Raw genomic sequence first — 27,859 nt, forward strand, 5'->3', positions numbered from 1 at the left:
CCTGATAAGAGTTGTGCCGGGACCCACAGAACCAGCACCACCAATAGGTGCCTTCCATTTTATCACAAAATAATACCAACGTGCTTACTAGAACAGCAATGCAAATGTACTTTCCCCATTCACTGGAGCGTTGTACTGAACGTAAAGTTTCACCACTGTTGCTCAAATATTCAAATTTACACCATCGTGAGCCTTCAGTTTACTTGTAGATGTCATTATTGCCCTCACCCCCCCCCTCCCCCACCCCAAATTACTAGCCTGCCAATGACATATACACATATACTGTAATGTGGGCACTTTCCAAATTGCTGTACGTCAAGCCCTGTCAAAATGTCACTGTAAGCCATAACAGAGATTGGTTGAGTACAACTGGCCCACTGCTCCCCTCATCCACCCCCCCCCCATCACCTCCACACACACGATGCAAGTTGCTAGCCTACTCAATGACATATACACATATACTGTAATGTGGGCACTTTCCAAATTGCTGTACGTCAGGCCCTGTCAAAATGTCACTGTATTAAAGCCACAACAGAGATTGTTTGGGTACAACTGCCCCACTGCCCCCCCCCCTTTTCCTTCCCTTTACTCATACGAAAGACATGAATTTGATGTCATGGTACTGTACATGCATTAACCAAATAAACAGTAGTACTGTATGTATAAATGTAGCTAGGCCATTTGCCTTCACGTTACTTTCCTTTTCCTTTTTTCTAGTCAACTTAATAATTTTGGACGAAGGTTACAAGTCAAAAGAAAATAATATGGAAAAGGCATCTAGTGGCTGAACTTTGATAATTAATTCCTCAAAATGGTTATTTGCACGATAGTACAAATGTCTACAAGGCCAGCACTACTGTACATCACAAGCGACATCGATTGTGAAGTTCCTACCAGCCTCCCGGATCTCCTTTATACCAGTGTGTAGACATTCTGTATCAACATGTATTACCAAAAATAAGACTGCAAACATACGGTAAACACTCAACTTTCTCTAAGATTTTATTTTTCACAAAAATAAACCTCACTGACGTATCCAAGCCGGTTCCACACAAAAAGTTTCAGTAACTTGACACGCTGGTCTATGGGAAGATTACAATGTATCAGTATGCCAACACTCAACAGTCATACAAATAAACATTGACTGCCACCCTACCCTCCACTCCCAAACAAGGCCACTCCAGTGATCCAACATACTGTAGAATGTCATCAAAGTAAGTATCAATTTCCAAATTCCAATCATCTAATAACATCAGAAATTACTGTATATTTGCATCTTTTAGAAAATTCAAAATAAAATAAAACTGTTAGCAAACTGCTTATCCACTAGAGAGCCTGTGTAGGAGAATGTGTAAAAGTAAGTCAGCCTGACGTTTTAGAAAGTTCCATGGGTCAAGAAAATATATGCAAACCATACAAAAAATTAGACATTTTTTCATGACTTGAAACAGATTTATCACAGAGAGACATGTTATAAGAGGTCTAGTTGTTTCTGATATGTTACTGATCTGTGTTCACACTTTCAATATACCTCCATGAGTGCATGAAAACATTGTTTTAGACAAGTTACCATTTGGTGGATGTCGAAATTCCATTTCTGTCATTCCTGTTGGTCAATTTGTTCGGACTCCACGACAGGGTAACATGATGGGTGTCCAATAGCAAAATATGATGTACCAATGATTGATAAAGTCTTGAAAAGCAATTTTCTTTGCAATATATTTAACATTCAAAAATCGTGACAAACATATCGTATCATAGTTATTTTTAAATAAATTATGACATTTCAAAATACCAATATTTACTCTTTTCTGCAACAAAACTGAATATTGTTTAAAAAAATACCAATATTTACTATTTCCTTCCACACAACTGAAAACTGTACTGCACATTTCCACATGAGATGCATAATCATATTGTACGTGACTGTACTACTTACATTCTTTACTACGCACCATTCCAATTACCCAGTTGTACAGTTCAAAAACCATTAAGAGTAAACCAAAAGAAAAGTAATGTTGGTACAGTATATTCAGTATTATGACAAACTTAGCATAAATTGCTAATTGTTGAAACATCACAACACATGCTCTGAGGCTACGTCATACTGTACCGTAATGGTTGAAAAACATTTTTGATTTGGTCAAATTTATTGGTACAGATACGCAGTGTAGTAATGAAATAATAAAATACACAAATCCTTGACAGCTTGATACCTCTGGTTTGTTTGACAATTTTCTGTTACCTTATTATCAAGGATCCTAGTTAAATACAATAAATGTGAATTTTTCAATGCTATATATTACACTAAAAGCTACAAAACATTACCAGCAGAGTTTTACATATAACCAGACAGTTGTATTTTGTACAACAATTATATATTTGAACTTTCTCATCATTCTCAATTCCACACTGTTGACGTTACTAATGTGGGGCATTGTCTGTTTTCTTTGATGGATACATAAAGAAATTCTGTTAGTCCCAAAATGCTTAATTTAACTTCATGCAATTTGTCTCATGAATTATGGACAATATTATTACCTGTAAACTCATCCTCAATTCATCTGGTGGGAAAAAATTGCATCCTACAGTAGGCCGGCCTGGCATGTTGCTTTAATAATATTTTGTTACTTTTATAAAGTTGATTTGGTTTTGCAAACTGTATGACAGACATTTTGAAGATATTAGCTGATTGGACATAATTGCAGAAAACCAACCATGTATATTTTGTGCTTCTTTCATTTTGGGTGGAAGACCTTACGTTGGACACAGAACAAACTCTTTAAGCCATTTCAATGTGAAAAGACTTAAGCTGTATTTTAGCTTGGATTAGAAGTTCTGTGTATCAGTTCATTTAAACCTGGTTGTAATGTAAACACACAAATTTTCCACAACATTCAATATATCGGACAGTAACTTAAACTTAGTATTCCAATAGTCCAATACAAAACAATTGGCTGGGTACCCATAATTCTCATTAAATTAACCTTGTCCCACAACCTGAATATTGCATTGAGTTTCAGTGGTTATTCCCTTTAATGCTTTGCTATATGCCATGTTTGGGTGCCTTTTTGGTGAAATGTAAGTAGCTTTCAGGCACATTATCTTTCCTTTAGTGAGTGAGAATGGTATCACCACATATTAATGTATTTCATGAACAATGTGCAACTTCAGCACAGTTTAACACTTGTCTTCAATACTAGGCCTAACAGTTAGCCTGATATTAAAGCAAAATCCTCAGCATTCACTCTCCTACTATACATTACTCATTAGGATGAATTCTTGAGGAGCTTCCCACTCCATGAATATCTTGTTGATTAGTTCCGACACAGACAAAGCCCTTAGCCTTATGACATTACCACAATCAATGCTTCCAAGTTCAATAAAATCTTGCATGATGACTTGTCACCTGTGCTTTAATAAACTGTTACCAGTATCATAAACACCTAGTGCTATAAGTATTATCAAATGCATTAAAAGAAAACATATGAAAACATTTCTTAAATAGAAAAATTCTCTTAACGTCTATACTGGCGACTGTTTTAAAATTAACTCCTTACTATATTTGGACACTTATAGTAGTGAGTTGGCAACCTCTATTGTAAAAGTACATCTGAAACTGCCTGGGCCAGGCTCTGTTGAAAAATATCTACTTTAAGGCTCTAACCTGTGACATACTGTAGGCCCAGGCCAAAAGATTTTTTTTTCAATTTCAAATCATAGCATCTAGGCTAGGCTAATTTATGTGTTATACGTAAACATGAAAATTTCTACAAACAAACCAGGTATGGTTATTATTATGATTTCATTCCACATTAACATACCCTAAAGCAGAGTACAGATCTGGATATTTCAACAAAAGAGATAGCATAACCAGTATTAGTATATGTTTTACAAAGTGGCTATTCTTACGACTAGTTGTAACAATAATTCCCTTTTGTGCATGCGCAGTTGCTATTTTTACAACTAGGAGTAGGAGTACTATTTTTACGACCAGGAGTAACAATAATTTCCGGTTAGGGTTAGGGTTGGATTGAGGGTTAGAGTTAGGGTTAGGGTTACCCCTACTTCATGCGCAGTTGCTTTATTTACTTTGAATTCGCATGAATTCGCCGATGTCGTAAGAATAGTTTATAAATAATTGTTACGACTAGTCGTAAGAATAGCCACGGCCATGTTTTTGATCTTAATTAGGCTTAGCCTAGGCAATAATTACTTAGAATATCTGCTTTACTGATGTTATACACTGCATAACGACATAAGCTAACGTTAGTTTAGCACTGTTTTGTAGCTAACTGGATGTTGGTTATGTAATTTATCCAATGGGCTTGTACTGTTGTAGGCCTACACACCTACACTGCACAGTCAGTGTCTATGGTGATATACTGTACACGTTTTCCCCATTTGTAATTTACACCTCACGTTAGGCTACTATTTGGTAGCCTAGGCTATATTGCACAGGCAACATTTTTGCAAAGACACTCCAATTACATACCGTAAAGAGCGCGGATCTCGTTTCTGCAGACATCTTAGAATAAAGAAAATTAAAAAAACAAAACACAGAAGCAAGATTTATCCTCTAATATTTGACTTCTTCAACGATGAACTGGGATTTCTCCCTCCAGCTCTGTGGTGATTTCGGCAGCGGTGTTCAAAAATGGGATCAAATGTCTCTGTTGACCATTAAGTTATCAAGTTGAAAGGCTAGCAAAATGGACATTGAGTATGCTAGACAATCGGTAGCATACGCACATTAAAAGCCCCATTAACTTACACACTAAATCACAAAGTAATGTGGTCTCTAAGTCTCTAAGTCTAGATAGAAGTTCTCAATAGCTAAACGCTACCCATCACCGGATAGGTGACAAGTTGGCCTTTCTTGACATCATCAGTTTTCCGTATCACAACAATGTAGATATTTTGCTATCCGAGCCGACAGTTTTCGTCACTTGTAAACAAACCTCTTCACTCAGTAGTAAACAATTTTCGTACGCTGCTCCTGGGAGGCCTAAAGGGGGTCTAAAATTGCCTCAATTGACCCAATACTCTCACCACTTCCATTCATGCTCTTCTACATGCAAGCCAAAAAACTAGATCATGATTGCAGGTCAAGAAAAGATGTTCTCCTGCTGCTCATTGGCACTTTTCCTGAAGGATAAGAATCGAGCGGATGGATAAAGACTCTGATAGGAGCTACCACCTTAGAGCACGATAGAAAATGGAGTTATGAGTATTTATATCTTACATAACAATTTAGAGTAAATCGTCTTTCTGACATACATTTTTTATTATTTTCCTCTCGTCCAATTACATAAGTTGCTATATAATAAAACAAGATGTTGTTTTCGTATATATATATATATATATATATATATATATATATATATATATATATATATATATATATATATATATATATATATATATATATATATATATATATATATATATATATATATATATATATATATATATAAATATCCACCGGGACTTTGTTAATGAAATGGAGGTCAACGACAAAGGCAAATGAATATATATATATATATATATAATTGAAATCGTAACGAGTTGGGAAAATCAAAACTTCCAGCCTCCACCGGGATTCGAACCCGGGCCTCCCGCTTTATATGCGAACACCCCAACCACTATGCTATGGACGGTGATTGTATGTCCAGAGGTTCGAAATCGCTAAGGAAGGTCGTACTTTTTCCACTGCAGGCGTTTCTGGCAAGCCGTGTGGGACAAACACCGCATAATATATCCGCATATTAATTCGAATATATACGCGTATTATTTCGAATATATATGTTTTGTACATGTGTAAAGTTTCGCTTTATGAAGCGATCTCGCGAGCCCGCCAAAACATGTATATATTCGAATTAATACGTGTATATATTCGAATTAATACGTGTATATATTCGAATTAATACGCGGATATATTTGGGCCATATGATTGGCTAATAATATATACGCGTATATATTCCAATTAATACGCGTATAAATTACGATTAATACGCTGATATATTATGCAGTGTTTGTCCCACATGGCTTGCCATAGGCGTTTGCCATCTGTATCGAACAATACTAGTTCTGTCTTGGTGACACATTTGCCTTACTATAGAAATCAAACATGATGCTAACCAACTCGAAATCATTTGCGATTTCTATAAGCCGGATCTCCAAAGAGATACTTTGAACAGATTGTGTTAAATGAAACGGAAATAAAGGACAAAGGCCAATGCATATATATATTTATATATATATATATATGTATATATATATATATATATATATATATATATATATATATATATATATATATATATATATATATATATATATATATATATATAGATATAGATATATAGATATAAAATTAAAACTACTCGCCAACTGGCGACCGAGTCTAAAATTCTACTCGCCAAAACGTTAAATTTACTCGCCATTTTTTCTCGCTAAGTGTTTGTGTGATATGAGCCTAGGTCGTATGGCCTAACTTAGGATGTAGCGTTATAGTGTTACTGTTAGTTGTTTACAGCAAAAACGATCTATTTAAATTGTGTTCGTCAAAGTGTTTAAAACATGATATATATGAAAATATAAAACGATGAAACATTGTTTATGACTTGCTTTGTAAAAGTGACCACAAAAATAAGCAATTGCATGGCTGACCATCTTTAACTTTCACTGGACATGACATCAGACTACTTTACCAGTGTATGTGTTAGTATCGTTAACAAGTTCAGATAACGCTTGGTACTGACAATTATTATTATTATCGATGATTACTGAGTGTCCGACTTGCAGCTTTCACTGGTCAGGTCTCGAGAATTATCAAATTTTCGGGATTAAAAATTAATCCAATAAACTTCCTGTTGTTAATTTCGAGAAATGTAATGTTATTTCGGCAAAATTATTATTTTACGTTTGTTTCCTTGAAAGTTCAGTTCGTATCGATACACTTCGTAGAAAGTCACCGCACCTGAAAAATCTCCGTACATAATGCACGTAAAAGTAGTGAGCGATTTGACAGTTATCTCCCATTGGCATTGGTCGTTAAATGCGATTTGGACTTGCTTTAAGTTCAATGCAATGAACTTTCTTATAGTACTGTACTGTAATATACATTTACTGTTGCTGACGAAGGAAGAAACCAGTGGCGTAGGAAGGTACTTTTGAGTGGGGGGGGCTGAAGACTTATGGCCGGCCTGGGGGAGGGGTCTAAGGGGAGAGGGGTGTCCCCCTCCCCTTTGGAATTTTTTGCATTTCCAGGTAGCCTCAGATGCAATTTGGTGCAATATAGCACACTTCAACACCGACTCCATTTTGTAAACTTAATTTTGTATTTTCACCTGGCCTTAGATGCAATTTGGTGCTCCAAATGAGATTTTTTTTCTCATTTGGAAATGAGAAAGGGGTTTTCTGACTTGCGAAGCGGGGGGGGGGGGGGCGGAATGATACTTCCGCCCCTCCACATTTTTCACTGGGGGGCTAGCGCCCCCCCCCCCCAGCCCCCCCCCCCCGGTTCCTACGCCCTTGGAAGAAACCACCAAGCTCAGACAGCAGTTACATTGTGATACTTTAAAAACTTTTTACGCGGGTTTTTTATTTCCTTTTTTTGAGCACACATTCTGTTTCTGCTAAGGTTCCCGCGAATACTGCTTGCTTACTTATCTTTGGGAAAATGAATAAATGATGGTGTTGAATGAAGTTGAATCGTTCGAAGGTAAGGATGGGGTGGGGAGGGGGGTTGGCAAACTAATTCTTCATCTGATGAGTCGCTCGTTGGTGGTGATTTGCGTTTTGATGTTGTCAGTGTTTGGGAATCGATATCCGTCGGTGTGACGTCGCCCTTTACTGGAAAATTACCTCTCAATTGATGTGGTAGGGTTGAAAACTGTTATGGACGGGCCATTCTCAGAAATTTGCGTTAAATCATTTTGAGTCTGAAGCAAGAGAAGTGCTCTGTGGGAAGTTTTGATTCTATTGACGGTTGCGAATCCCCTTTCACAAGCTGCAGAACTCACTGGCAGAACCACCATTACTTTAAATAATTCAGACAACAGAGGATAGTTGCACCTTTCTGGATTACAAGCTAGGATAGGGGACCAAATGGAATATTTTTGTCACTGACTTGAGACTTGAGTTGAGCCCACTCTTTCTTAATTTCCTCCTTTATTTCTTCAAGCCATCTGGGTTGTTCTGATTATTTAGCTGCAAAGTACTACAATGATCAGCCATACTCCCAAGTTCTTCAACACCCGATGAATTCAAAGTTTCGTCTTTTCTTGCTGGCCACTATAAGGGTCAACAATTTGGTAACAGAACTGAAAGTTTGTCGACAAAAGCCGAAGCTATACTACATATTACTGACTTGTGAATTGGGATACAATTTTTTTACTTATTGACATGTCAGGTAGGCCTTATCGCACGATTGCGGTTAACCTACTGACAACGTTTTTTTTTTATTTTTCATTTGTACCGATCGTACACACAAGATACTGCAGTTGTCGTTACGCATTCATTTAAGTTTGTTGTTTTTCATTTTGGTCACACCTATCGTGTATCATTTAGTTTGAGAGATTAGTATCAAATTAGTTTCGAGCTGGTGAACAGAGCTGTTCCTTAGGCCATACTTGTAACAGTGCACTTGATAATTCTACTGTGATGTTTAACATTATAGGCCTTTGTTGATTGGCTCACAAGTTAATAGAAAGCCTATATCGTAGAAAGGCAGTGAGCGAATGAGCCACTCGCCAAAATGTCGAGCGTAATGCATTTTTTTGCTCGCCAGTCGCAAAATTCTAGTCGCCATTGGCGAGTTGGCGACCGTATTTGTCGAGGCCTGATAGATATATAGATATAAATATATACTCAAGCATATACTCAAACCATTGTCATGGATACTGATTGTGCGTCATTAACAGATCGACCAATCTGTTGTCTTCGATTATATTTATATCAAGCAAGCACATCCACAGTTATTTATCCTTATTAACAGTTTGCAGAGAACAATTACCGCATAAATCTTTTATGGTGGAAAATCCACTACACTTGTGAACAGTTTGAATAAGGTTGATACAAATTTAATGGATCGTTAAAAATTGAGATAGATGTACTATTGAGGTACGATAATCATCTTTTGATTGCATGTTGTTCATTTCGCTATAAATATACGAGGAGTGGTTTGCATGATATATCCGCGCCGTGAAAGCAAAAAAAGGCTGTCACCAGCTTTGCCTGCAACTTTTGGAGTTCTACTTGGAGTCATCTGTTTTGTGATGCTTTTCTCTACGTTTCTTCTTCTTCTTCTTCTTCTTCTTCTTCTGCTTCCTTTTCGTGCTTTCTAAAAGAAATTATACAATTTAGTACAAACGAAATTTTCATAACTGAACACAGAACAAGATGTCTTTAACGACGTCAGTAGTTATCGCGATATTGTCGATAATATTTCTCGTCGGAGTACCAGGAAATGTGCTAACTCTCCTCGTTTACGTGCGTAAAGCTCGCAAATCTAGCACATTCGTATTCATCTCATTCATGGCTATATCTGATTTGATAATTTGTTGTTCGGTTCCTTTTCAAATTTGGTACGTCTTAGGACTCGAGGCAGGTTTTCCTAACCAATATCTTTGTAAAAGCAGTTACTTCGTCTCCACCTCCTGTATAACACTCTCCTTGGTTAGCAGTGCTGCTGTTAGCGTTGATCGCTACCTTGCAGTCTGTCATCCGTTAAAGCGGCGTCTCTCTGTTCGTACGTCCTTGGCTCTGTCGGCATTCTGTGCTCTGATAACGCTGGTGGTAGCTTTACCGTCTTTTGCTCTCTCAACAGTTATTGAAATCGATGGAACCGACACTTGTAGACTGATCTCCAACGGTTCTCTCCTCGCATATGTAAGGAGAGCGATATCTGTTTTGACTTTCATTTTTGCAGTAACCCTGACAACTGTTTGTTATACATTAGTGTGGCTGGCTATTCGACGTAATAAGAAAGTACAAGATGGTTGGAAAGTATCTCATTCCTTGCCGACAAGTAATAAGGAGAACTCAAACATTGATAAGGACATGATATCTCATTTTATCACGTCCGTTCATCCTAACTGCGAAGAAATACAGCCGCAGAAATCGTTAACAGACACATCGCATATAAATCCCTCTGTAGAAGAAGAAAGGGTTCAATCTATTGGTGATGCCAAGCTTGTTACACTGCCCCCGACTTCGAATCCAGAACTTTATGACAATCGCGAAGGAACAAACTCAAATGGTAACGGCTTGATTAGAACATCAAAGACGGTAACTTTTAATGCCAAATCAAATGGCAGCACCCCTAATGGTGCTTCACAATCATCAAAGGGAAGACAACCAAACTCCTTAGAGAGAGGAACATCTACGGGGTCTGTGAATGATCGCGTTCAGAGAAGACTAACTACCATGTTATTTTTTACTACTGTTGTAACAGTAGCAACAATTTGCCCAATGCTGATCGCAAACAGTATCCCGGAGAATTCTAGTATCGACTCACACACGGAGAAGCAAGTCATATTCGATTTTCGTCGAGTTTTACTCATATTTGGCTTCATTAACTGTTCAACAAATCCATTCATTTACAGTTTGCTGGACAAAAAATTTCGAAGAGAATGCCAAAATGCTTTGAGGTGTGGAAAGTGTTCAAAATAGATGCCAAAAAAAAGGTTGGTTTTTGATGAAATGTTATTTTTAAAAATAATAATATTTTCCTAATGATATGTACACTAGTGGCGTAAGGAACCTATCAAAAGGTGAAGGAATTGGGTTGGGTCTTCATCAGAAGAATTTTAGCTTTGAAGACGCTACCGTGGCCCAGCCGAGTTGTAAATTGAATATTTTGACTATTTTATGTCCAAAATTCTATTTTTGTTTTTCTCTCTAAGCTGTAAACAAATTTCAGTGTTTCACCGCGGAAATTTAACTTTTCAAATTATACATCAGAATAACGCCTCTCTGTCGAAATCTTGAAGAATCAAGCCAAAAATTAGACATATTATGGGATAAATGAATCGATTATTTTCCAGGTATTGTTCTTTAGTATTTTCTAAATTTTTCCCAATTGGTGTTAAGTTGTTATGGTTACTATTAGAGATATCAATAACATTTGGATGATCTTCAAGAATAGTAAATACTTTGTCCCGAGACAAGAAAAGATCGTGCACTGACTGTACGGTAAGTTCTACAATACACCGGGGTTATATACGGTGTAAATGAAAATATATATACCACTCTTATCTGTGGTACAGGAACCTTCACCATAATTAATTGATATCATTTCGATATAGCTTATACATATATGGTTAAGGCCAATGTTGCATGTGCAGGTAGCATCATTTCTCGAAGAATGTAAGAAACGCCAGTTGCCCGACTACTTAATTAAAGGAGCTTTGAATTTGTTCTTGTTTTATGGACAATGCTGTACTATACCTCTTACAATAAGAATATTAAAACTCAAGGAAACCGTGAATGTTGCTTTAAAGGAGCTTTGAATATGTTTTTTGTTGATATATGTGCAATGCTGTATTATGGCTCTTACATAATGACTCTTAATGTTGAACGAAACAAGGAATGTTGCTTTAAAGGGAAATCAATACATGTTCTTGATGTTATTTGGTCACGTTTGTAAACCATCGTTGTCGAGAGTGACTACAAAATCGAAACTATGAATATAAGCATACTCATACAGGCGGATTACCACTCCCCCGTCCCACCCACCCCACCGAACCCACCCCACCCCACTGTAAGCCCCTTCACTTCATTCCAACCAAACCCCTTTCCCCCTATAGTGTGCGTCAGCTCATCATAACCCATTATACAATCAGCTCCTTTAAAAACAAACAGGGGCGTAGCCAGGATTTTCAAAGTTGTAGGCACGACTATCTGAGCGGAGCGCCACCATCGGTTGGCGCGGAGCGTACAAGAAATTCTTTGGTTTTACAAACCCCCCAGATGACCGGAAACGTCCTTTCCCGAGTGTTCATTCTGGTTCCCTGCAGTCCTGTTGCTTGAGACACCTCATTCAATATCACTTTTAAACCCCAAAACAAACAAGTTAAAATAGTACGTAATTCAATACTACATAATGTATTTAAAATTACCAAGGTACACGTACAGAGTGGTCTTACTTTTCAACTTATGATACTTGTAGATACAAAGATAGGCCAGAAATATCACGCGATAGAAATGACAGCCTAGAAAACAGGAGAATAGGTCACCTTATTTAGCCATATTCTTGCTACGTTCATTTCAATAGTTTTTCCTGTCTAGATTCTTAAACTCGTCCAGCAAGCTTATGGATTTGAATTTTGGGTGTTTTAAAATACCTTGGCCAAAAAAAGTGTAGGCCCGGGCCTACAGTGCTACATACTGACTACGCCCCTGACAAATGTCAGTTTGAGACATGCATATTCAACTTTCCAGAAATACAATTCAATCCAATTTGTATTCTCAATTATAATTATACAGAAGTTATACACAACACACACTATACCGTATAGAAAATGACATAATGTGCAGGACACTAGAAAACATAAATATTGTTAGAATGGCTTGTGATCTAAGAACAACAGAAAAAGGTTTATACATTGCCCTACAAATTTGCGAAGGACAATCTTCCTCTCGGCTGAAAACATTTCGCGGGCGAATGAAACCCTAAAATGATAGTGGTTAAAAGAAGGTTAAAGTTTGCTGCTTCTTATCCTCTCAGTGATTTGTGAGTAATAATAATAAGCAAATATTTATAGAGCGCTTTATGCAAAGGCCTCAAAGCGCTTAAACAACTACACAAAAATGCAAGTCAAATCACTGTAATTTTTTGGAATAAATGAGTTTTGAAGAGACGCTTAAAACAGTCAACCGGTGGTGCATTGCGAATTGAAAATGGTAGATTGTTCCAGAGATGAGGTGCAGCAGAGATGAAGGCTCTTTCTCCACAAAACTATATAGCATATAAAACAGACCTGGATATTTCAACAAAAGAGGTAGCATAACCAGTATTAGTATATGTTTTTAATCTTAATTAGGCTTAGCCTAGACTATAAATATTTAGAATATCTGCTTTACTGATGTTATACACTGCATAACGACATAAGCTAACGTTAGCATATACTCAAACCATTGTCATGGATACTGATTGTGCGTCATTAACAGATCGACCAATCTGTTGTCTTCGATTATATTTATATCAAGCAAGCACATCCACAGTTATTTATCCTTATTAACAGTTTGCAGAGAACAATTACCGCATAAATCTTTTATGGTGGAAAATCCACTATACTTGCGAACAGTTTGAATAAGGTTGATACAAATTTAATGGATCGTTACATTTGAGATAGATGTACTATTAAGGTACGATAATCATCTTTTGATTGCATGTTGTTCATTTCGCTATAAATATACGAGGAGTGGTTTGCATGATATATCCGCGCCGTGAAAGCAAAAAAAAAGGCTGTCACCAGCTTTGCCTGCAACTTTAGGGGTTCTACTTGGAGTCATCTCTTTTGTGATGCTTTTCTCTACGTTTCTTCTTCTTCTTCTTCTTCTGCTTCCTTTTCGTGCTTTCTAAAAGAAATTATACAATTTAGTACAAACGAAATTTTCATAACTGAACATAGAACAAGATGTCTTTAACGACGTCAGTAGTTATCGCGATATTGTCGATAATATTTCTCGTCGGAGTACCAGGAAATGTGCTAACTCTCCTCGTTTACGTGCGTAAAGCTCGCAAATCTAGCACATTCGTATTCATCTCATTCATGGCTATATCTGATTTGATAATTTGTTGTTCGGTTCCTTTTCAAATTTGGTACGTCTTAGGACTCGAGGCAGGTTTTCCTAACCAATATCTTTGTAAAAGCAGTTACTTCATCTATACCTCCTGTATAACACTCTCTGTGGTTAGCAGTGCTGCTGTTAGCTTTGATCGCTACCTTGCAGTCTGTCATCCGTTAAAGCGGCGTCTCTCTGTTCGTACGTCCTTGGCTTTGTCGGCATTCTGTGCTCTATTCACGCTGGTGGTAGCTGTACCGTCTTTTGCTCTTTCAACAGTTATTGAAATCGATGGAACCGACACTTGTAGACTGATCTATAACGATTCTCTCCTCGCATATGTAAGGAGAGCGATATCTGTTTTGACATTCATTTTTGCAGTAACGCTGACAACTGTTTGTTATACATTAGTGTGGCTGGCTATTCGACGTCAGAAGAAAGTACAAGATGGTTGGATAGTATCTCATTCCTTACCGACAAGTAATAAGGAGAACTCAAACATTGATAAGGACATGATATCACATTTTATCACGTCCGTTCATCCTAACTGCGAAGAAATACAGCCGCAGAAATCGTTAACAGACACATCGCATATAAATCCCTCTGTAGAAGAAGAAACGGTTCAATCTATTGGTGATGCCAAGCTTGTTACACTGCCCCCGACTTCGAATCCAGAACTTTATGACAATCGCGAAGGAACAAACTCAAATGGTAACGGCTTGATTAGAACATCAAAGACGGTAACTTTTAATGCCAAATCAAATGACAGCACCCCTAATGGTGCTTCACAATCATCAAAGGGAAGACAACCAAACTCCTTAGAGAGAGGAACATCTACGGGGTCTGTGAATGATCGCGTTCAGAGAAGACTAACTACCATGTTATTTTTTACTACTGTTGTAACAGTAGCAACAATTTGCCCAATGCTGATCGCAAACAGTATCCCGGAGAATTCTAGTATCGACTCACACACGGAGAAGCAAGTCATATTCGATTTTCGTCGAGTTTTAGTCATATTTGGCTTCATTAACTGTTCAACAAATCCTTTCATTTACAGTTTGCTGGACAAAAAATTTCGAAGAGAATGCCAAAATGCTTTGAGGTGTGGAAAGTGTTCAAACTAGATGCCAAAGATAGGGTGTTTTTTCATGAAATATTATTTTAAAAGATAATAAAATTGTTCCTAATGATATGTACAGTGGCGTATAAGGAACCTATCAAAAGGTGAAGGAACTGGGGTGGGTCTTCACCAGAAGAATGTTAGCTTTGAAGACGCTGTCGTAGCCCAGCCGATTTGGAAATTGAATATTTCGACTATTTTATGTCAAAATTTCTATTTTTGTTTTCTCTCTAAGCTGTAAACAAATTTCAGTGTTTCACCGCGGAAATTTAACTTTTCAAATTATACATCAGAATAACGCCTCTTTGTCGAAATCTTGAAGAATCAAGCCAACAATTAGATATATTATGGGATAAATGAATCGATTATTTTCGAGGTATTGTTCTTTAATATTTTCTTCTTTTTCCCACTTGATGTTATTTTTTTTTATGGTTACTATTAGAGATATCAATATCATTTGGATGATCCTCAAGAATAGTAAATACTTTGTTCCGAGACAAGAAAAGCTCGTGCACTGACTGTACGGTTTTCTACAATACACCGGGGTTATATACGGTGTAAATGAAAATATATATACCACTCTTATCTGTGGTACAGGAACCTTCACGATAATTAATTGATATCATTTCGATATAGCTTATACATATATGGTTAAGGCCAATGTTGCATGTGCAAGTAGCATCATTTCTCGAAGAATGTAAGAAACGCTAGCTGCCCGACTACTTAATTAAAGGAGCTTTGAATTTGTTCTTGTTTTATGGACAATGCTGTACTATGCCTCTTACAATAAGAATGTTAAAACTCAAGGAAACCGTGAATGTTGCTTTAAAGGAACTTTGAATAATGTTTTTGTTAAAATATGTGCAATGCTGTATCATGGCTCTTACATAATGACTCTTAATGTTAAAAGAAACAAGGAATGTTGCTTTAAAGGGAAATCAATACATGTTCTTGATGTTATTTGGTCACGTTTGAAAACCATCGTTGTCGAGAGTGACTACAAAATCGAAACTATGAATATAAGTATACTCATACAGGCGGATTACCACTCCCCCGTCCCACCCACCCCACCGAACCCACCCCACCCCACTGTAAGCCCCTTCACTTCATTCCAACCAAACCCCTTTCCCCCTATAGTGTACGTCAGCTCATCATAACCCATTATACAATCAGCTCCTTTAAACACAAACAGGGGCGTAGCCAGGATTTTCAAAGTTGTAGGCACGACTATCTGAGCGGAGCGCCCCGGTTGTCGCGGAGCGTACAAGAAATTCTTTGGTTTTACAAACCCCCCAGATGACCGGAAACGTCCTTTCCCGAGTGTTCATTCTGGTTCCCTGCAGGCCTGTTGCTTGAGACACCTCATTCAATATCACTTTTAAACCCCAAAACAAACGAGATAAAATAGTACGTAATTCAATACTACATAATGTATTTCAAATTACCAAGGTACACGTACAGAGTAGTCTTACTTTTCAACTTATGATACTTGTAGATACAAAGATAGGTCAGAAATACCACGCGATAGAAATGACAGCCTAGATGACAGAAGAATAGGTCACCTAATTTAGCCATATTCTTGCTACGTTCATTTCAATAGTTTTTCCTGTCTAGACTCTTAAACTCGTCCAGCAAGCTTATGGATTTGAATTATGGGTGTTTTAAAATACCTTGGCCAAAAAAAGTGTAGGCCCGGGCCTACAGTGCTACATACTGACTACGCCCCTGACAAATGTCAGTTTGAGACATGCATATTCAACTTTCCAGAAATACAATTCTATCCAATTTGTATTCTCAATTATAATTATACAGAAGTAATACACAACACACACTATACCGTATAGAAAATGGCATAATGTAAACGGCACTAAAAAATCATAAATACTGTTAGAATGGCTTGTGATCTAAGAACAACAGAAAAGGGTTTATACATTGCCCTACAAATTTGCGAAGGACAATCTTCCTCTCGGCTGAAAACATTTCGCGGGCGAATGAAACCCTAAAATGATAGTGGTTAAAAGAAGGTTAAAGTTTGCTGCTTCTTATCCTCTCAGTGATTTTTGAGTAATAATAATAAGCAAATATTTATAGAGCGCTTTATGCAAAGGCCTCAAAGCGCTTAAACAACTACACAAAAGTGCAAGTCAAATCACTGTAAATTTTTGGAATAAATGAGTTTTGAAGAGACGCTTAAAACAGTCAACCGGGGGTGCATTGCGAATTGAAAATGGTAGATTGTTCCAGAGATGAGGTGCAGGAGAGATGAAGGCTCTTTCTCCATAAAACTAAATAGCATATAAAACAGACCTGGATATTTCAACAAAAGAGGTAGCATAACCAGTATTAGTATATGTTTTTAATCTTAATTAGGCTTAGCCTAGACTATAAATATTTAGAATATCTGCTTTACTGATGTTATACACTGCATAACGACATAAGCTAACGTTAGCATATACTCAAACCATTGTCATGGATACTGATTGTGCGTCATTAACAGATCGACCAATCTGTTGTCTTCGATTATATTTATATCAAGCAAGCAAATCCACAGTTATTTATCCTTATTAACAGTTTGCAGAGAACAATTACCGCATAAATCTTTTATGGTGGAAAATCCACTATACTTGCGAACAGTTTGAATAAGGTTGATACAAATTTAATGGATCGTTACATTTGAGATAGATGTACTATTAAGGTACGATAATCATCTTTTGATTGCATGTTGTTCATTTCGCTATAAATATACGAGGAGTGGTTTGCATGATATATCCGCGCCGTGGAAGCAAAAAAAAAAGGCTGTCACCAGCTTTGCCTGCAACTTTTGGAGTTCTACTTGGAGTCATCTGTGTTGTGATGCTTTTCTCTACGTTTCTTCTTCTTCTTCTTCTTCTTCTTCTGCTTCCTTTTCGTGCTTTCTAAAAGAAATTATACAATTTAGTACAAACGAAATTTTCATAACTGAACACAGAACAAGATGTCTTTAACGACGTCAGTAGTTATCGCGATATTGTCGATAATATTTCTCGTCGGAGTACCAGGAAATGTGCTAACTCTCCTCGTTTACGTGCGTAAAGCTCGCAAATCTAGCACATTCGTATTCATCTCATTCATGGCTATATCTGATTTGATACTTTGTTGTTCGCTTCCGTTCCAAATTTGGTTCGCCATAGGACGCGAGGCAGGTTTTCCTAACCAATATCTTTGTAAAAGCAGCTACTTCGTCTCCACCTCCTGTATAACACTCTCCTTGGTTAGCAGTGCTGCTGTTAGCGTTGATCGCTACCTTGCAGTCTGTCATCCGATAAAGCGGCGTCTCTCTGTTCGTACGTCCTTGGCTCTGTCGGCATTCTGTGCTCTGATAACGCTGGTGGTAGCTGTACCGTCTTTTGCTCTTTCAACAGTTATTGAAATCGATGGAACCGACACTTGTAGACTGATCTCCAACGATTCTCTCCTCGCATATGTAAGGAAAGCGATATCTGTTTTGACTTTCATTTTTGCAGTAACCCTGACAACTGTTTGTTATACATTAGTGTGGCTGGCTATTCGACGTCAAAAGAAAATACAAGATGGTTGGATAGTATCTCATTCCTTGCCGACAAGTAATAAGGAGAACTCAAACATTGATAAGGACATGATATCTCATGTTACCACTTCCGTTCATCCTAACTGTGAAGAAATACAGCCGCAGAAATCGTTAACAGACACATCGCATATAAATCCCTCTGTAGATGAAGAAAGGGTTCAATCTATTGGTGATGCCAAGCTTGTTACACTACCCCCGACTTCGAATCCGGAACTATTTGAAAATCGCGAAGGAACAAACTCAAATGGTAACGGCTTGATTAGAACATCAAAGACGGTAACTTTTAATGCCAAATCAAATGGCAGCACCCCTAATGGTGCTTCACAATCATCAAAGGGAAGACAACCAAAATCCTCAGAGAGAGGAACATCTACGGGGTCTGTGAATGATCGCGTTCAGAGAAGACTAACTACGATGTTATTTTTTAATACTGTTGTAACAGTAGCAACAATTTGCCCAATGCTGATCGCAACCAGTATCCCGGAGAATTCTAGTATCGACTCACACACGGAGAAGCAAGCCATATTCGATTTTCGTCGAATTTTAGTCACAATTGGCTTCATTAACTGTTCAACAAATCCTTTCATTTACAGTTTGCTGGACAAAAAATTTCGAAGAGAATGCCAAAATGCTTTGAGGTGTGGAAAGTGTTCAAAATAGATGCCAAAAAAAAGGTTGGTTTTTGATGAAATACTATTTAAAAAAATAATAATATTGTTCCTAATGATATGTACAGTGGCGTAAGGAACCTATCAAAAGGTGAAGGAACTGGAGTGGGTCTTCACCAGAAGAATGTTAGCTTTGAAGACGCTACCGTGGCCCAGCCGAGTTGTAAATTGAATATTTTGACTATTTTATGTCCAAAATTCTATTTTTGTTTTTCTCTCTAAGCTGTAAACAAATTTCAGTGTTTCACCGCGGAAATTTAACTTTTCAAATTATACATCAGAATAACGCCTCTTTGCCGAAATCTTGAAGAATCAAGCCAAAAATTAGATATCTTATGGGATAAATGAATCGATTATTTTCGAGGTATTGTTCTTTAGTATTTTCTAAATTTTTCCCAATTGGTGTTAATTTGTTATGGTTACTATTAGAGATATCAATATCATTTGGATGATCTTCAAGAAAAGTAAATACTTTGTCCCGAGACAAGAAAGCTCGTGCACTGACTGTACGGTTTTCTACAATACACCGGGGTTATATACGGTGTAAAATAATATATATATACCACTCTTATCTGTGGTACAGGAACCTTCACGATAATTAATTGATATCATTTCGATATAGCTTATATATATATGGTTAAGGCCAATGTTGCATGTGTAGGTAGCATCATTTCTCGAAGAATGAAAGAAACGCCAGCTGCCCGACTACTTTAATTAAAGGAGCTTTGAATTTGTTCTTGTTTTATGGACAATGCTGTACTATACCTCTTACAATAAGAATGTTAAAACTCAAGGATACCGTGAATGTCGCTTTAAAGGAGCTTTGAATATGTTTTTTGTTGATATATGTGCAATGCTGTATTATGGCTCTTACATAATGACTCTTAATGTTGAACGAAACAAGGAATGTTGCTTTAAAGGGAAATCAATACATGTTCTTGATGTTATTTGGTCACGTTTGTAAACCATCGTTGTCGAGAGTGACTACAAAATCGAAACTATGAATATAAGTATATACTCATACAGGCGGATTGCCACTCCCCCGTCCCACCCACCCCACCCCACTGTAAGCCCCTTCACTTCATTCCAACCAAACCCCTTTCCCCCTATAGTGTACGTCTGCTCATCATAACCCATTATACAATCAGCTCCTTTAAACACAAACAGGGGCGTAGCCAGGATTTTCAAAGTTGTAGGCACGACTATCTGAGCGGAGCGCCACCATCGGTTGGCGCGGAGCGTACAAGAATTTCTTTGGTTTTACAAACCCCCAGATGACCGGAAACGTCCTTTCCCGAGTGTTCATTCTGGTTCCCTGCAGGCCTGTTGCTTGAGACACCTCATTCAATATCACTTTTAAACCCCAAAACAAACAAGTTAAAATAGTACGTAATTCAATACTACATAATGTATTTAAAATTACCAAGGTACACGTACAGAGTAGTCTTACTTTTCAACTTATGATACTTGTAGATACAAAGATAGGTCAGAAATACCACGCGATAGAAATGACAGCCTAGATGACAGAAGAATAGGTCACCTAATTTAGCCATATTCTTGCTACGTTCATTTCAATAGTTTTTCCTGTCTAGACTCTTAAACTCGTCCAGCAAGCTTATGGATTTGAATTATGGGTGTTTTAAAATAACTTGGCCAAAAATAAAAGTGTAGGCCCGGGCCTACAGTGCTACAATCTGGCTACGCCCCTGGCAAATGTCAGTTTGAGACCATATTCAACTTTTCCAGAAATACAATTCAATTCCAATTTGTATTCTCAATTATAATTACACAGAAGTAATACACAACACACACTATACCGTATAGAAAATGGCATAATGTGAAGGGCACTAAAAAATCATAAATACTGTTAGAATGGCTTGTGATCTAAGAACCACAGAAAAGGGTTTATACATTGCCCTACAAATTTGCGAAGGACAATCTTCCTCTCGGCTGAAAACATTTCGCGGGTGAATGAAACCCTAAATGATCATTGTTAAAAGGAGCTTAAAGTTGGCTGCTTCTTATATCCTCTCATTGATTTGTGAGTAAGCGTGATAAGTTTTTTGTTGTTGTAGCTCACTGAAACCATAATTGCCAAATTAAGAATAGCGGCATTGTCGAACATACTGACATATATGCATTCACCCATACATAAATACATGCATACATACACACACATACGCACACACACACATACACATGTTTGTATTACATTCCAACCGAGGACCCCATTGTATTTTCCATTGTTCAAAACCACGTACCCTAACCTTAACAATACCCCATACAATAGATTGTTGGCACTCCTCAATCTCTTGTTCTTTTGTACATTTACCCACGTCTATTGCCAAAATTGCATACTTTAATATACAAGAGATTGAAATAAAGTCTTATGAATTGAATTGAATTGAACTGAATTGAATTGAATTCTTCCGAGGACGTGGTGATTCTTTAGAAATCACAACTGAGGACCTGGAATTCTTTTGTTCAAGTCCTCGGTCAGATAGAAAAACAAACGCACACATACACACGCACACATACATACATATGGAAACATAGCTTATTGAAGAATATGTTTGAATGTGTATGCGTGTATGTGTATATGTATGTATGTAGTTATGTGCTGTCATTCAAAAACTTCCATCTGTGATACGGTTAAAAGTCATGATGAGAAATTGGCCCATAGATGGAACAATGAAAAAAAAAAATCACCGATAAATCGTTAACCTATGGATACAAATGTGTCTAGCGCCATCAATTTTATGTTAGACTCGTTTTGCTCGTTTACTGCAATGTCCAAGCTGTATCCGTTTCAGTGTAATGCTCTTATTAACAGTATTGTCATGATTAAATTACTAGAATTCCATCAGAAGTATAAACAAAATTAAACATGTGTGGTCCCATAGATTGAGTGAAATGTTTGTTTTGATGCCCATCGTCAGATAGTAATTTTATCCGCCTGTTTATGGGAGCGATGAATCGCTTTACCTATTCAACTTCCAAAACTAGCGTCCTATGTATATGTAAGTTCTGTACAGTTTCTGTATAATCATCTTCTAACTCCATGGTATCATGGAGGTGTGAGTTTTCTCTATTTCAAAACCCTCGAACCAAAATATGTGCTTTCAATTGCGGTTTACAATATTGCTAGTGAATTTCAACATTTATCTTCTAAATATATTTCTCAGCAAGTTTTAAAAATGTATCGAGAGCCACGTCACAAGATACCCGCGGCCCATTTCTGATCACAATTAAAAAAAAAGAGTATATATTAAGAATCAAATTTTGCCCGTCCCAACAGCTCACCGTAACACCATCAATTGGTAGGATATATATATATGGGCACTCCTTAGCACAGGGCAGATTGGTGGTACATAGAGATAAATGAGATCAATCAGAGCCGTCTCTATATACGGCTCTGAGATCAATATAAACATAGCGCCATCTATTCCTCCATTTCCGCGTCTGTTTTTTGTCGTTTACGAAACGCGTTTGTTTATAAGTTAGGCCTAACCATACAAAAGTGAAAGGAAATGATCATACAATATTTGGACTGGAAATTTTCCAAATGTTTCCAGTATACATTAAAATATGTTTACCACTACTATCGATAGCATATAAGAATATCCGACCATAAGCCGTCTATACTCCGTGTCATTAATTTGTGGCTCAATATATTTCCTTGGAAAGTGAGACCCCCACACTTCCTTCCGGGAGAGGGGGATATATGTAAGGTTCAAAAAAGGTCCGGTTCAAATCTTTTGATTAATGACAACAATCCTGCTTTTGGTTGATAGGACAGTGAAAATGTACTTTTGTCTGATGAAAGCGGAAGATCTTGATAACACTTTTTACTTTCAACTCCTGTGTATCGTCGAGATAATAACGTTCCAAGTTGACATGTAATGTAACAAAAAGGAAAATTCTTTAAATGATAGTAACACGTGCATTCCCTGTGTACCATCACAACAAGCCTTACAAGGCTATAACTTAAACTAAATTCCTAGAAAACCGATCGGCCTATTTCAATTTCCTCTTTTCCATCCCACGCAATTTTGACATTGACGTTGTAACTAAATATATGAGTCACGTAATATCAACACCATTATTAGACAGTTATTCTTCATGTATGAAACCAAATAAATTTTTACGCATCCAGCGCGGGTCAACCGACCCCCCCCCCCCTCCCCTCATAAACACACACACATATTTAAGGACCCCACGTATTTTGTCATTAAAACCATGGAGGTAAAACCAATAGTTTATTAGAGATGGGTGATATGATAAAATAGCGTACGCGATATATGCGCTACGACAGCTTTCACGTGCAGCTCGAACGGGACACTATGCCTTAGCACGTCATTCCCATAGCTTTCTGAATACCTGCGAGGTGCTTACATGGTGTTACTGTACAGAAATACCAATACTATACGGTACAGTAATACACGATATAGTAATAACACAGTTTACAGTTTAAAATGATTGTGAGGTGATCATGTATATGATATTGATGGGGTTTTTTTCAACTGTTCTTGGTATATGTCTTTGATATTATTATTCTTAATAGGTTTTTCTGAAAGGTCCCTTATAATCGCCTGGCCTGTTCAACCCTTCCTCTCACCCATCCAACCCCCCCCCCCATCCACACACACACACACTCGCTCATATACCGTATACATACAATCTAACTGCGGTCGTGATGGTTACAAACCTTTGACTCGCTCCAAATCAGAAAGTTCTCAACATTTTTATTTTCACAGAAACATCGTGACCAACAAGGATAATGAGCTTTTCCACAAAACTGCAAGATTTGCTGATGTCACTGTGTTGATCATTCTTCCTGCATGGTACCACTATGTTGGACTCAGGTATCATATGATGTTGTTTCGAATACTTTTGGCTTGCCTTACCTGTGACGGTTTGGTAACACGCGGATTGAGACCAATAATTGAATGCGCTAGAGAAAAACAAATCACCGTAATTGAAATTGTGAAGGGGACAAAAATCCAACAGTCATCTTAGGCCTATAAAAGAAGAGAGAGTCACATGTGACGAACTATTCCAACCAAACACATGATAAAAAATGTCTCGTTCCGTTTTGAGAGATACCCTAGTTTTAAAAGTCACGTTTGGCAGCTCAGATCATTTTGTAATCGTTGATGTCATCATAATGCCACTCGGATCCAGGGGCGTATCCAGGGGGGGGGGCGCAACAGGCGCGCGCCCCCCTATTGGCCGTGACCAAAAAAAAAAAGTTTAGCAAAAAAAAAAAAAATTGATGACGACCTTTATGTGAGATGTCGGTGATCGCTCAACCCCCCCCCCCCTCCCGTATGCTTTATTTTTTGTTTGCCGAAAAAAGGTTCTGGCGAAGTTCGGCGGCATAATAGGTTTAGAAACATAGATGGTAATTGTATTTGTATTATCACTATAAACACTAAGTGACATGCCAGCCATACTAAATTGTGCATTTTGTGTCCATATTTACTGGAAATGTTGCTTATTATTAAGGTCGAAAAATGGATCACATATGGCACCATTTTGCATTTCAGCCCTTCTTCGAAAGCAAAAATTGTCCACCCCTCCCCTTAGACCCATCCCCCAGGACGGCGATCATTCATGCCTGACGCCCCCCCCCCCCTAGTGGAAAATCCTGGATACGCCCCTGCGGATCTGAAAATCTTCTTCTTTCTTTCTGTTTTCTCATTTTCACATTTTCATAGGTATAGAATGTTAACACTGAAAGTATTGCCATCATTATATCATGTTATAAGTGGTTTAATGTTTAAATTATTCAGAGATTGCGTAACCCATCTCCATTACAGACAAAAAAAAAGATGCAAAACATTGTAATAGATTAAGAGAAACAATAGAAGCCCATGCGACTCAATGAATTCGTCATATTGGATTTATATCAAGTCTCCAACCTAATACTAGGGTGAAGTAACATTTAATATGTCATATCTTACAAATCGATTATGATATTTCTGAGTTGTTTGGGGAAGTAGTTCATGGCAGATATCCCGGTATAAGCAAATAATGATGGTTGGGTTAAAATCTCCTTTCAAGTTCAGCCACGAGTTAGTGACATCCTGAAACTATCGTGGGCTGTCTTTAATATAATCATGACCACTTTACAAGGCTACAATAGACTAATATTAATCTGCACTTGAACGTTCATCTGTACTGGCAACAGGCTGAGCCTTGGGAGGCTGAGTGAGAGACCAATATTCAGAGGTGAAGTTGAAAGTGCCACATAATGACTGCATTATTCTTGCGTGTGAATCATACTCTGAAAAATTTTGGGAAGACATATCGCTTCCCCCTCTTTACTAACCCATCCCAACTCCCCCCCCCCCCCTCCCACCCCACCGCCGATTTCGGGTTCACAGAGTTAATATGAGAGGTGATATAAAAGTAAATGACGTCACTTTCTTTCATGTACTCTCGTCGAGTAATATGCAAAGACACCGTAACACGCATGCGCTGTGAAACAATACAATAAAGTATAGGTAGGTGTACGTAAAAACAGATGTAGGTGTGGTTAAACACACGGTAGGCTATAGTCTGCACTGATTTATTATTGTTCCTTGTGGGAAGTTCCATCATAACTTTGTACCACGCTCCACCAGTTACTTGATTGATATTTCAAACAAGCAGTAACTTGTACAACAAATATCAAAACATGTCTATACATGCATTACTTGGCACCAGTACGAACTTTGGAAATTATAGCCTCTTCATATAATATGACAGTGTTGCACAATCTGGTGGTTTTCATATACACTTGACGGTCAGAAAGTAAGTATCTATAGCAGCAAAGCAACCATGTTTACTTCCGGGAAAGCTTAAGCCCCACCCCAACTGCACCTAGAATAAAATCAAGAAAGCCATTCCTCCCCCACCCCGCCCGTCATTGTTTCAGTATTGCAACTTATATACCGTGTTGCTCTTAGGCACATTGTTTTCTCCAAAGAGGTAGAACCATCCCCTGGACGATATGACATCTTAATCCCCACCCCCATCAGTACAAAAACAGGTGATTGCTCTTCGGGCTACGAGAACAAGTAATCAGTTTCCGTAAAATTTAACATGAACATAGAAATTAGGCAAGAGGTAAAACAGATTTCCAAATAAGGAAGAAACAAATTACCATTAAATTTTGAGAACGCTCTATATATGGAGTATAAGGTACGCACGTCGGTAACTCTTTAAATATTTGTGATACTTCAACATTGCATGTACATAGATGTCTCAGTTACAATAGGACGCTGGGAGGGGTTCCAGTGACGGATCTAGAATCCGAAGGGGAAGGGGAAGCGCGGGGTGGTAGCAAGCATCAGGGGATACTAAGATTAGTAAATAAACGGTAAAAAGTCAACAATGCACGAGAGATGATATCAAATCGTTCGCCTCACTGGAAAAACGAGAAAGTTTACAAGGCAGTATGTTAAACTGTTTTTTTAATAGGCCTACCTGGTTCCAAATATAGCTCAGTTCTTATACAGTCATAGACTTAGGCGTACATAGTTATATATGTGCAAATATTTTCATAGCTCTGGTCAGAATTACACAACCTAACGGAACAACGGAAGATACAGCCGAACTATAGGCGAACATTGTAAGTGGCACCCTAACGTTTCCGTACGGAGTACACATGCTTATTGGCTATCTGCCGTCACGTGACTCTGTAAGCCAGTAATCAGTCAAGTTCGAACTTGTTCGGCGCTTGTTTACGTCATACGAATGGCACGTTCTGGCACGAACGTCGCACACTTTGTTTGCAGCCCCCCTGCACATCTCCTTAGCACTTGAAAATATATAGCATGCAGTGATTTTGTAAGTTCCAATATATAAATATAATTATACTATGCTGTTCCATTGTAATATGCTCTTTGAACCGTACGGTGCTGACTCAACGGTGTGTTAGTTTGCTTTGGCAACGTTATGAGTAGATAAAGTAAACACACTGCTTTGATTTGGAAAATTTCACTGAACAGGTGATTGCGACATAGAACAAATATTCCCAAAATGTGACCAAGCAATAATCAAGCTAAGTTCCTTATTCGTTCCTTGTTTGTTTTGTTTTTTTCCTTCTTTTTTATATACTTTGTTGGGGCTTTCGTCTGGAACTTACCAAATAGAAAGACTTTTTGCAACTATTAATTGTTAGCTGTTCTGCTGCCGTTCACTTTTATAGCTGAAATTTCTAAGACAAATGTTTTCTCTAGCTGTTCCGGTTTTGTAAATGATCAGCTTAAAAAGTATGCTAATGTCTTGAATGCTCATTTGAGAATATCATCGACTCCTCGGTACAGACCTAAAAGTTCATGTTAATCCATTGTTTCAAATATTCTAATAACCCAACCAAAAGCGTGTTTTTGAAACTTCAGTGCTGTTAACAATATAGCACCGTAATATGGCATTCAACGCAGCTTGTCCCTTGACAGGTTAGTAAACGCATTTATTCTACACGTTATTTGAAGCCATTTAAAACCCTTGTTTTCCTATTCAATGTTGTGAAGCATCTGTTGAACTGAGCTAATGATCTTTGTTCTAGACTAAGTGGTCCAGCCACTTTAATTGGTGAGCCTCAGACATTTAGAGGGTCTTTTCACAAACAAATAAAAATTAGTGTAAAACTACAACTTGAACTAATAACATGCAGTCAGTGCTAATAATGTATTGGATATT

The 27,859-nt window shown here is 37.7% G+C and overlaps 3 protein-coding genes across 3 annotated transcripts in view; 2 read left to right on the forward strand and 1 right to left on the reverse strand.

The window, feature by feature from the left end:
* Nucleotides 1-4,687, reverse strand: part of LOC139975235 (cleavage stimulation factor subunit 3-like) — a 28,673-nt gene extending 23,986 nt beyond the window's left edge. Inside the window, exon 1 of the mRNA XM_071983016.1 lies at nt 4,496-4,687. Coding sequence (XP_071839117.1) covers nt 4,496-4,528 — 33 coding nt within the window. The 5' untranslated portion in view covers nt 4,529-4,687. The remainder of the gene's footprint in view (nt 1-4,495) is intronic.
* Nucleotides 4,688-8,571: 3,884 nt separating this feature from the next.
* On the forward strand, nt 8,572-14,288 carry LOC139975294 (uncharacterized). The gene is made up of 2 exons (XM_071983151.1): nt 8,572-10,691; nt 14,206-14,288. Exon 1 carries the CDS (start codon nt 9,406-9,408, stop codon nt 10,675-10,677), a length of 1,272 nt encoding a protein of 423 aa, XP_071839252.1. The 5' UTR covers nt 8,572-9,405; the 3' UTR covers nt 10,678-10,691; nt 14,206-14,288.
* A 2,039-nt stretch (nt 14,289-16,327) lies between these two features.
* On the forward strand, nt 16,328-25,562 carry LOC139975354 (uncharacterized). Its single transcript, XM_071983282.1, has 2 exons — nt 16,328-19,174; nt 23,926-25,562. Exon 1 carries the CDS (start codon nt 17,889-17,891, stop codon nt 19,158-19,160), a length of 1,272 nt encoding a protein of 423 aa, XP_071839383.1. The 5' UTR covers nt 16,328-17,888; the 3' UTR covers nt 19,161-19,174; nt 23,926-25,562.
* The last annotated feature ends 2,297 nt before the right edge of the window (nt 25,563-27,859 follow it).

Source organism: Apostichopus japonicus, chromosome 1 (assembly GCF_037975245.1).
Source record: "Apostichopus japonicus isolate 1M-3 chromosome 1, ASM3797524v1, whole genome shotgun sequence".
NCBI lineage: Eukaryota > Metazoa > Echinodermata > Holothuroidea > Aspidochirotida > Stichopodidae > Apostichopus > Apostichopus japonicus.